The following is a 12,270-nucleotide window of genomic DNA, read 5'->3' as shown; positions in this document are numbered from 1 at the left end:
CATCATAGAGTTCTTGGGGTGGAGGTGTTTTCTGTGTCTCCTGTTGCCATTGGCCCTTGCCTAGTCACTGGGGAATCTTGATTTCTTCCCTACCCATATTTGTCTGGCCTTACTCTTCTTCTTTTTAATAATAATAACTTATATCTTTAACACCTTAAAATTTACAAAGTGCTTTCCCCACAACAACCCTGTGAGATAGGCATTACAAGTGATATTATCCCCATTCTACAGATGGAGAAACTAAACTGAGGCTTAGATAAGTAAAATAGCTTGTCTAAGGACTTGTAACTATTTAGTGGTGGAGTGGATTTCATGCCAAGTCCATTCTTCAGTATACTACACTGCCTTTCCAATGTACCCAAGAAAGAGTTTGGGGTTAAAAAAAAAAGGACTTTACAACTGACTGAAAGAATAAAGGTTAAAAAGTAAGAGAAAGCAAAAGCTTTAGCATACACAGTATCAGAGCATTGTCATCTTATCCTGGGAGAGCCCTAAGGAAGCTCTGGAAGTCAGCATAGCTCCTTGGTTAAATGGCACTGTTAGGAGGAGTATTCATCTGATGGACCATGGAGATCAGTGAAATCTTAGGAACTAAGAAATGTAGTAAGTGACCATATGAGAGACTGTCAGTGATAGAATGAAGCCAAGTTTATGGCAGGTTTAAACAGTTCATCAGCTAAGAGTACAGATCATTGCAGGCCTTGAACCATCAGATTAAAACAATTATATTCACCTCAGACCCCAAATTCCTGATTACTCAGGGTGTATCATTGTTGCCTCCATGTTGTCTCTCCCATTAAATTGTGAGACCCACGAGGGCAGGGACTGTCTTTGGCCTTTCTTTGTAACCCCAGGTCTTAGCATAGTGCCTGACACCTAGCCAGACCTAAATAAATGCGAATTGACTGAAAGTCAGGCTCCTGTGACCTTGGAAAGACATGAACTCAGGGCAAGCAGTACTTGCTGGCCTTATTTTGGGGGTCACAAATCGGGCATCACTGAGTTGACTCTGGGAAAGAGAAACTTAAGAAGAACTTAAGACATGTACTAACTACTTGCCTACCATAGAGGAGGTAAATAAAGTCAGTAGAAGATCTGGGACTGCCGAGACAATTTACAGACAATAATACTTGCGCATACCATGGGAGGCCTGGGTGATAAGTGACCAGTTGTCAAGTTGTCTTGGAAGAGACACTCCCAGAGAAAGTATCTTTCCTCGGCCAAGTCCAATCCATTTCCAAGTTCCTTTGCGCTCAAAGTTTCTGGCTATCACCATATACAACGTTTGTCCGGACCAATAACACTCAGTTAAACATTTCTCATCTTTCAGAGTTCTGATGCTGGCTGCGTTTACTTCCATACGTTCGGATGGATTAGTCATGGTTCCCCACTTCCTTCCCAGAAAAGCCAGGGAAAAGCAAATGTGACTATTATGACTTATGATACTTTGAAAGATCTCTGGCTTATTTAGCATGTGTAGTCACTCTCAATTTCTCATCTGTAAAAGGAGGTATTTGGAGCAGCTGATCTTTGAGGTGCCTTCTACTTCTAAATCCATGATCTTTTGATCCTTCATGCTGTATGCTCCTTTGATTCAACAACCAATTATTAAGTGCCTCTTGATTGCAAAGTGGTATACTATCCACACAGAGAGATACTAAATTTAGAAGAGACATGATTAGACATTGCCCTTGTCCTCTGGGAATTTACAGTACAATAAGGGAATAAGACTCATACACAGTAATACATAATATCATATGAATTTGCTGTAGTATCTACAAATTTCCATTTTTTCCCCATTATCATGGGGTTGTATAGACAAAATTCCATAGAGAGATTTACTATGTCTCCCTTTTGTCTTTGCCTCTTGTCATACTGATAGTAATGTTTAGGAAAGAGCTTGTTACCAAGTCATTTGCCAAATCTTGTTTCTCCCTCTCCGAGGTCTGTTATGTACATCCCCTTTCTCCTGCTCAAAGAGCCAGCACTCTAGATCAAGCCCTCCTAACCACCTGCCTGGATTATTGCAGTAGCCTAGCCCTCCAGTTTACTTCCCTGCCTCAAGTCTTTCTCTCTCTCTCCTCTAATCTACACAACTGTCAATGTGACTTTTCCTAAAGTGACCATGTCACTCCTCAGTAAATTCTCATGGCTCCTAATTACTTCTAGGATTAAATTTCAACTCTCCTGTTTAGCATTTAAAGTCCTTCAGCTCCTTCCTACCTTTCCAGCCTTATTACACATTACTCTCCTTCAGGAACATTGTGGCCCTGCCAAATTGGTCTTTTTACTGGTCCTAACCTGCACCACCCTCACCTAAGCCTCTTAGAACCCCTGGCTTCCTTGAAGCTCAGCTCAAGAATCACCTTCTACATGAAGCCTTTCCTGACCCAGCTGCTGATGTCTCTCCCCTCCTCCCCCAGTTTATTGTATATATTTTGTATAGACCTATATTTATATATCTCCACTTGCTAAACTGTAACTCCCAGAGGTCAGGGACTGTTTCACTTTTGTCTTTGTACAGTGATGCTTGTGGATTGCTTGATCTTATCATGTGTTGCTCCTGTAGTCTTCAGCAGAGAAATATGTTAATAACTTCCTTTTCAGTGGAGAATTGGAAAGGGTTGTAGGTTTTCTGTTTTGCTTCTCCAATTGCTGATTGAAATGCTAAAAGTCACATGAAAGAGCATGGCCCTTCAGCTTCCAAGGGAATAAGCTGGAATGTCTGACTCTTCTGTGCCTTGAATTTAAAAATCTTTGAGGACTAAAGCTGAAAAGGAATTTTTAAAAAAGCAAGCCCAGGGAAAAAACCTCCAAAAACCCACAAATTTTTAAAAAAAAGAATCTTTATCCCTCTTTTCACTCTCTGGTTCCCACCCTAAAACACTCATAAGATATAAGAAGTGTTATGTGTCTTTCTAGGATAGAAAATGACTATGGAAACATTTGTTGGAAGCCCTGCCATTTCCAAATGAAGGCATGGTAACCAGTGCTTTCTTCCTGTCCCCAATTCTTTCCTTTTCTTATGTTCCCAAAGCTGCAGATCTGGGACACGGCAGGACAGGAACGATTCCGATCAATTACCCAGAGTTACTACCGCAGTGCCAATGCCTTGATACTCACCTATGATATCACCTGTGAAGAATCCTTTCGCTGTCTTCCAGAATGGCTAAGAGAAATAGAACAGTATGCTAGCAACAAGGTCATCACTGTATTAGTGGGTAAGTGAGGCTCAAAAATAACTCATGATAATAAAGAGTTCACATTTACATTGGACTTTGTGATTTATAAGACTATATAACCTATGCTATCTTATTATTAGTGTTATTGTATATATCCATCTATATCTATATATCTATATCTGTATATAATCTTATTTGAACCTCCCAATTCTGTAAGGTAGGAACAGTGCAAGTATTATTATTCCTATTTTACAGATGAAGAAATGTAAGTTTGGAGAGAGCATGTCCCTTATTCATACGCCTTGTAAGTGGTTGAGCTGGTAGTCAAACCTAAATTTCTGATTCTAAATTCACTGCTTCTACCATACTGAGAAAATGACTTTGTCTTTATTCTCATAGAAGATACTAATTTTTGAGTATCAGAGATTCAGTCAATGTACTAAAACCATGCCTTGGAATCCATTTTAATAACAAGGCTAATAGTTCCCATATACAAATCTCTTTACAAGGGCTTTCCTCACAATCAATCGGTGAGTAGATTGTGAATATAATCCTCATTTTACAATTAAGAAAACTGAGGTTCAGTGAAGTTAAATAACTTGCTCAAAGTTTGTTTAGTCATTTTTCAGTAGTGTCTAACTTTTCGTGACCCCATTTGGGGTTTTCTTGGTAAAGACACTGGAGTGGTTTGCCATTTCCTTCTTCAGTTCATTTTACAGACAAGGAAACTGAGGCAAATAGCGTTAAGTGACTAGCCCAGGGTCACACAACTAGTATCTGAAGCCAGATTAAAACTCTCCCTGACTCCAGGCTCTGTCCACTTCACCACCTAACCTAGCTGTTCATTTAGGGTTACACAGCTTGTAATAGAGCCTGCCCTCAAGTGGCTTTTCTCTCATTTATTGCCATCATAATTCACAAAAATGACTTCAAATTTCTATGAAACACAGATTGTGCTTCCAAGTAGCTATAAAATATATCTCTTGAGATAATTTACAGGTTATTTCACTGCCAGGATTTGGGATCAGGAAATGTGGGTTCTAATCCTGAGTCTGCTACTTATAACTTGTATGACATCCATCCATCTCCTCAACTACAAGATGAGGACCTTGTCCTCTTTGATCTCTAGGGCCCTTCTGCTGCTGAATCTGTGTTCCTGCAAATCATGAATCTAACATGTAGTAACTCTGTGAGTCACTTCACCTCCAAACCTCAGTGTCCTTATTTGTAAAATGGAGATAGAACTACTCTAATTACTCACCTCCCAGGGTTGTCCTGAGGAGAGGACATTGTGAATTTTAAAGGAATATCAGGTTGAGGAGGTAAGGTCAAGAAAATATGGGAAAAGGGAGTACTGATCGGTGGTCATGCACAGTTGACTCTTCACCCCCAGCAGCTTTGGGATTTAGGCCAGTAGAGAGCAAGCATAGTACTAAAAAGAAGTCCACCCCAGGGCTGTGGCTATGGTATATGTGGCTTGATTTTTTCTTTCTGGAACACCTGTGAAGATTACAAAATAGATCATGTTTTCAGCTAATCAGTTGTATGACCTGGAGCATCACTGTATGACAGAGCACTAAAGAAATGTGAGTTATTTTTGTTTAAATCATTAAAAAATCAAAGTGGCTTTAATTATTTTTCCTTCTCACATTTAATCTTGCTCTTATACAATTCTAAATTATTGGAGGAGCCTACTTGGGAAATTGTTGTGTTTTATTTTTTGATTTTTTGGAACAGTCAGAAGTGCATTCTGATATAAAAGAGTGCACCTTCCTGAAGTGGTAGATACACTAAGCAGAAATGAGATTTTCAGTGAAATATACCAACACCATTTTTGACTTCTAAATTTGTCCCTCAGAAGTACCTTCTTTAGTAGCCATGTAAAAGTGCTAGTAGTTAATTTTCAATAATGAAAGCAAGCCTGGCTGTTAAGAATGCTTACTGCAGTCTCATCAAGTGAGAAATAGCAACCCAAATTTGAGAAATCCAGGCATCAGAATTATTGATGCTGTTACAGTATAAATCTTATTGCTGGGTTTTCCCTTAGTGGCTGGCTGATTGACTTAACTTCCATTAGCATAGTCCATATGCTCAGCTGAAAAACTTGCAAATAACTAGATTATCTTTTTATAAGGAGAATCTGGAGCCACTTTATTTGGGTCAATGTGAATAGAAGCTTGAAACACTTCATTAGGTAAAAATGTAAGTTGCAGTATCTGGAAAATGAGGACTTTACATCACAGAGAGACCTTTCAGAGGTTGTGAGTCACAACACTGTTTTCTGGGATTTCATCTAAGCACATTAAATGAAGATGTAGAGAGAGACTGGAGGGGCAAGAGCCAGTTAGTTCCATGTGAAAGACTACATTAGGTGGCAGTGGCACTCTCAAATATAAATGGCAGTAACAGTAAGTGTAAGCTTTTCTTTTCTCACCATTTGGAGCTGACTTCAAGGCCTGAATTCAATTGAGATGTTTCTGAGCCCACCAAATCCCAAATGGTGACTCCTCTGTTTTTTTTTTTCTCTTGCTACAGGCAACAAGATTGATCTAGCTGAAAGGAGAGAGGTCTCTCAGCAAAGAGCTGAAGAATTTTCCGAGGCTCAGGACATGTATTACTTGGAAACCTCAGCCAAGGAGTCTGATAATGTGGAGAAACTATTCCTGGACTTGGCATGCCGACTGATCAGTGAGGCCAGGCAGAATACTCTTGTGAACAATGTGGCCTCTCCTTTACCAGGAGAAGGGAAAAGCATCAGCTATTTGACTTGTTGCAATTTCAATTAAAAGCTGATAAAAGGCAGAGAAGGAGAAAAGAATCCATGCCTGCTCTGATAGGCCAGGAGTTCCTGGGAGGTAGAGCAAAGATGGTGGTTCTTGCTCTTTGGACCTTCTGACTTCTTCAGGTTCCTGAGCTTAAAAAAGCATGGCAGGCCAAGGGCATTGTCCACAGGCCAATACTAGCAGAACATTCATATGGTTTGACCCTTTTGCAGGCTTGGGCTGAGTGAGAAGAAGATTGCACTAGGAGCTCCCTGAGATGCTGAGCATGTGCTGTGATAGTTGCTTTTTGTTTTTAAAAAAGCAAAAAATAAACAACGCCCCAAACCAGCCTTTCTGGACTGAGTGGAGGGAAGACTTCCCTCTTTTGCCCCCCCCCAAAGGAGTGATCCTGCCTAGCACTTGGTGAATGGGTAGGGTCTTCTCTAGGATCCTTTGAGCGCCTCGATTTTCTAGCCTACCAGCCAAATGAACACTGGGAAGGCCAACTACAATATCTATGGTGGGTCTGCCACATCGTGAGGGATTTTCAGCACCAACTCCATACAGAGTTTGAAAAGTATTACATCTCTTGTCCACATACCCTTTCAAGAACTTTGGAATTGAGAAATTCAAAGGACCTTTGATCCACAACCAACAGTAACAATCATGGCTAACAAAGGATATTAGGCCCTGTGACTCCTTTTGGTGCTAATGGTTCAGCTGACAATTCCTTAGACCAAACGTTTTACTACATTAGTATCCTCTGAATGTGTTATGTAGAAATAAATAGGGGAAGTATGATAAAAAATGCTGTTTCTTAACGTCTCATTACCTCCTTTTCTAGATCAGAACTGAGTTGTTCAGAAGGAGCTATACTTCTCTTTTATGTGTTGGAAAGGGGAACCATTTCTTCTTCCTTACTGTCCACCATTTCCCCCTTCCTTCTTCACTCCTCCCCCTTGCTCCCTAACCCCAATCCTATGTAGAGGAAAACATTTGAAAATGATTGAAAAAAAGTTCAACAAACTTAACAAATTAGCTCCAAGAAATTAAAGATAGTGTTAAATGTATAGAGCACAGGCGACCAAAATACTGTGGTTACTGATGACAATGCAGGGTTCAAAGCAGAGCACAGTCTTGATGGCAGGCCACCAAGCCTTTGAATAATTAATGCCTATTGAGATAATTCTTGCCATACCCACCAAGAACCAGATGTGATTTGTAGGGTGTTTTTTTTTAATATGTTGTTAAGTGAGACATATCCAGAACCATTTTTGTGTGTGTGTCTCAAACACCTTAGGAAACTCCAGTTCATAGAAGCAAGTTCAGTTATGATTTGGGCACCTCTTCCATGTGATAGAAAAACTTTCTGATTCATCGCCTTTCATGCTATTTCTTGTTGCTTTTGTGTTTTAAGTCTCCAACTCCTATGTATGTATAACCTGGCTAAGCCAACTAAAAATGGAAGCACTTCCTTATTTTTGCTATGCCCTCTTTAGTGCCATATATCTAACATGTTTCATTTTACTCATTGATGTAAATGCAAACTGGAATCAAATTTACCATTGTATGTTGTCAATCCTTGTGAACCTTTTTGCAGTGTGCTATTTAGGATGTGACAATGGATGGATAATGGAACAAGGGGATCACGTGAGTCTGTGGTTATGGAAGAGGACCTCAGTCCCAATATGATTACATTCAGAAACTAATGAACTGAATTGTATCACAACAATATGGTGTTGAAAAGACATTTCTGGCATTTCTTCATTGGACTTGAGGGTTGCCCATTTTCCTTTTCTTCTAGACTTCTCCATCTGAGGGGCTATACATATATTTTTATATAATATATATATGGCTAAAGGGACTGGGTCAGATGTTGGTTCAGGAATAGATCCTGTCTGTTTGAATCCCATACCTCTTAAGATAGCCTATTCCACCAGGATACAACTTATTATTAGGAAATTTTTCCTTACTCTGAACTTTAATTTGCTTCTCTGCAACTTCATCTGTGGCTCCTAGGTCTAGCTTCTGGGAAAGGGGTAAGGGGAACCGAGCAAAACAAATCTAATTCCTCATGACAGCTCCTAAATCTTGAAGGAAGCTGTCATGTCAACTTCCCAAAGTCTTCTCTTCTCCACTAATCTCTAGTTCCTTCATCCAATCTTCATATGGCATAATTTGTAGTCCTCCCTACCTCTAGGTCTGCTCTATCTTTTCAGTGTCTCCTCCAAATGTCCCAAGAATGGTAAGACCCAAACTCTTGATGTTACTTTGCACCATATCCACAGGTAAGGTTTTTGAAACAAAAGGTAAAGAGCTTATGAGACTTTATGGATCCCTGAAGGAGTGGTGCTACCAAAGCCGGACTCCTTCCAACATTTATTTTCCAATCCACTGTGCCACACTGCTCTCTCCTCTCCATACTTCTCCAATCTCTCCACCCACACAAATGTCACTGCCAATGTGTTGGATGCAATGGCCTATAAAAGTGTCTTTTTTCCCAATGCTGGTATAAGCTTTTTTACAATAATTTGTCCTGGGTAGAAATGAGGTGCAGATGCTTTTGAGGTGTTCTGACTTCAAAAACATCATTTCCACCAACTTATAAGCGAATGTTAGCTTAGCTAAGTGAACTGAATGAAGGGAGCACTTAGAAAATGAATGGATGACCTCATTTACTTTTGACTGGGCTACTAGACTATCAGTGAATCAACAAGTATTTATTATGTGCCAGGCACTGGTAGATCAGGGAAATACTGTAAATATTGTTACCCTAAATTTCAACAAAATACCTGCAGAGTTTCTCATAATGTTTTTGTGGTTAAGATGGAGATAGGTAGGTTAGATCATATTGTAATTAGGTGGGTTTGGAACAGATTGAGTGACTGGGTCAATGTGAAAGAAGACCTCTAGTGGAGTGCCTCACAAATTTGCCCTGCACTCTGTACTATTCAATATTTTTATCAGTGACTTAGATGAAGGTATGGACAGTATGCTGTTGGGATGCCATGAAGCTGGGAGGGATACTTTATATGGATGACCAAAAGGTTAAGGCTAAGACTATGGGGTTAAATATAATAGGAGAAAATTAAATGAGTTTAAGTATAAAGTCCTATACTTGGGTTAAAAAAAATCATCTGTATAAATAGAGGATGTGTTGGCTATGGACAGATAACAGGTTACGTGGAGAGGATCTGAGGATTTTAGTGTATCACAAACCTAATATGTATCACCAGTTTGACATGGCAGCTAAGAAAATTAATGAAATCCCAAGTTGCATTAGTAGAGAATAGTATCTAGAATAAGAGATGTGACAGTTCCACTGTTCTCTAGAATACTGTGTTTAGGCCTGAGAACCACAGTGACAAGGAAGGACAATAAGTTGAGAATATTCAGAGGAAGGTAACTAGAATGGTAAAGAGCCTAGAACCTATTCTACATGAAGATCACTGAAAGGAAATGGGGCTATTTAGCCTGAAAAGAGGTCATAAGTTGCTTTTAACTACTAAAAGGGCTGTCATGAAGAAGGGTAAAATTTGTCTCAGCCTCATAGGGAAGAACTAAAAGCAATGGGAAGAAGTTGTAGAGAGGTTGATATTGGCTCCATATGAGGAAGATTTCCTAACAATTAAAGCTGCTGAAAAGTAGAATTGACTATCATGTGAGGAAGTGGGTTTGCTCAGACATTTTTGGGGGGAGGGGCAATTGGGTTAAGTGACTTGTCTGAGGCCAGATTTGAACTCAGGTCCTCTTGATACTCCAGGGCCAGTGCCTAGCTGCCCCTATTAGTTTAGATTTTCAAATGGAGGTTGGATGGCCATTGTTAAGGATTCCTCTTCAGGTCCACATTGGGTGATGTGACCTCCAAGTTCTCTTCAAATCCTGAGATTTTGTGATTATAAGTTGTTATTCAAGATGTTATGGATTTTTGCATCTGTCATGAGAAAAACTATGTTGAAAATGTGATAATTTTTCCCCCACATATAGAACCCAGTGATTTTAAATATGGATATTAAAAATTTATTACCAGTAATAATTACCTAGCAATGGGGCTATGATTAAGAAAAAAACCAAAAGCTCACATTTTTGTGGTGCTTACAAAATGTTTTCTCTATCACAAGGCTGTAGTAAGCTTTGGGTAACCACTGAGTTTCCATTCTCACATAAAACTAAACCAGGTGAGTTGGTTTTTATTCACTTGAGCAAACTTGATTTTGAAAATGAGGAACTGAGTAAATAAAAGGGAACTTCAACACAGGAACGGAAAGAAAAGCCCTCATTTTGGAAAAGGCAGCTATGAGCAACCTCTGCTAGTAAAGTCAATGGCATCAAGTATAACTGTAGCTGTAGACCAAGGCTCCCTCATGCTTATTACATCTCCATGTGAGTCTCAGAGTTGGAAGGGACCTCATGACTATAGTTCTCTAGTCCTGTCCATACATGAGCAGAAATCTGTGTGGCATTGGCTGTGGAGGCACAGGACCTGGATTCAAATCCTGTCACCAACATTTACTACCCATGTGACCCTGAGCAAGTCACTTAACCTCTCTCAGTCTCCTCATCTCTAAGATTTAGGGGTTGGATTAGTTGGCCTTTGAGATCTTTTTTAGCTCTAAATCTATGATTTCTCAATAACAGAGGTTCTCAACTTTTTTTTGTGCTATGAATGCCTTTAGCATCTGGTGAAATCTATGGGTCCCTATTCAGAATAAGGTTTTTAAATTCATAAAATAAAGTAAAAATGATTATCAAAGAAACCAATTATATTGAAATGCAATTGTCAGTATATATATATATATATATATTATATATATATATATTTTTTTTTTAAATGCATAGATCTCTTGAAATAAGTTTATGGTCCCCAGCTTAAGAACCATTGGTCTCTAAAGCATCTCTGACAAATGGTTTTCCAGCCCTTAACTGGAGACCTCCAGAGATGGGGAATCCATTGTCTGCTGAGGCAGCCCATTCTAATTTTTGATAACTAATTCAGAATGGCAGAATCTCAGAGTTGAGAAGGATCTTAGAGGTAATAATCCAGGCCAACACCTGACTAGGATTTTCCTCTAAATCAAATAAGTATAATTATTATGGAGTTTCTTTATTTTCAGCAAAAATCTGCCTCTGCAAATTCCATTTTCCCAAGTTCTGCTTTCTGGGGTCAAACAGAATTAACTTACTCCCTTTTCATATGCCCCTTCTAAAAGAAACCATTATCCTCCAGACTGTGGAAAAAAAAAACATTTGAGTGCCTATTTTTTATTCTTTTAAAATTTTAAGTTTTCCTTTCATAATTTTTTTATGGCCACAAAACGATCTGTCCTCTAATGTTGCTTTTCCTCAGGTTCATTGCACTTTAACGTACACTTAACAGTTTGCCTAGTAAAAACAAGACACCATGGAAGAAAGAGAAGTCTATACCCCGACAAATTAACATTCGCTAACTGGCTGTCAAGGAGTGGATGTACAATGCACTGTCACAATAGTAATAGCTTATTAATGGGAACAAGTCAGGTTTTTGAGAAGCACCTAAGAACTGATTTCAAAACAAATTATTTTAGGTCTTGAAATAAATAGAAACTATATTGAAAACAAGCATAAAATGTGCAGATCTTTTTTTAATGTGGGCTATCATTTTTTAAAAAGAATTCTTTAATTAAGAACATATTAATGTAGGTCAGTAAAGGAAAGCTCTGAGCAGGAAATGATTATCATCATTCACAAATCTGAATAAATCTGGTATAGTGGAAAGCAAACTGAACTTGGAGTTAGAAGATATAGGGTCAAGATCTGATTTGAACAGTTATTAGGTATGTAACCTTGGTAAGTCACATAACCTCTTTAATCCTTAGTTCCCAGATATATAAAATAGAAACAGTAACCCTTATATTACCTACCTCGTGGGACTGTCCTGAGGAAATGGATTTTTAAATGCCAAAGTTCTAAATAGTTACAAACTGTTATTTGAAGCATGAGTGGGAGTTTTTCTTTTCTTCTTTTCTTTTCTTTTTTTTTTCTACTGCTAATTACCCATGAGATCTTACTTCCCAAACAAAATTTAGGATTATAGATTCAGAGTTGGAAGGAACTTTGGAAACATAAAGTTCAATCCTCTTATTTTACAGATGAGGAAACTGAGGATAGAAAGGTTAAGTGAATTGCCTAGGGGTGAAATAGTATACAGTATCTGAGACAGGTTTTGAATCCAGGTCTTCCTTGACTCTAAGTTCAGGGCTCCATCCATTATACCAGACTGCCTCTTATTTATTTGAGGTGCTATCCTATTCCCATGATCCTTTGCTAATTTTCTTGATTGAAAACCG

General features: G+C 38.8%; 1 protein-coding gene across 3 annotated transcripts in view; it reads left to right on the top strand.

Annotated features, from left to right (window-relative positions):
* The window catches only part of RAB30 (RAB30, member RAS oncogene family), a 122,196-nt gene extending 114,673 nt beyond the window's left edge, over positions 1 to 7,523 (top strand). For all 3 annotated transcript variants that reach the window (XM_020993827.2, XM_078156952.1, XM_078156951.1), the window contains 2 exons: positions 3,038 to 3,221; positions 5,718 to 7,523. In XM_020993827.2, coding sequence (XP_020849486.1) covers positions 3,038 to 3,221; positions 5,718 to 5,968 — 435 coding nt within the window. In that variant the 3' untranslated portion in view covers positions 5,969 to 7,523. The remainder of the gene's footprint in view (positions 1 to 3,037; positions 3,222 to 5,717) is intronic.
* Positions 7,524 to 12,270: the final 4,747 nt, after the last annotated feature.

Source organism: Phascolarctos cinereus, unplaced genomic scaffold (assembly GCF_003287225.1).
Source record: "Phascolarctos cinereus isolate Bilbo 61053 unplaced genomic scaffold, phaCin_HiC Scaffold_726;HRSCAF=1367, whole genome shotgun sequence".
Classification (NCBI taxonomy): Eukaryota; Metazoa; Chordata; class Mammalia; order Diprotodontia; family Phascolarctidae; genus Phascolarctos; species Phascolarctos cinereus.
Note: the sequence above shows the minus strand (reverse complement) of the source record. Positions and strands in the feature narration are given on the sequence as shown.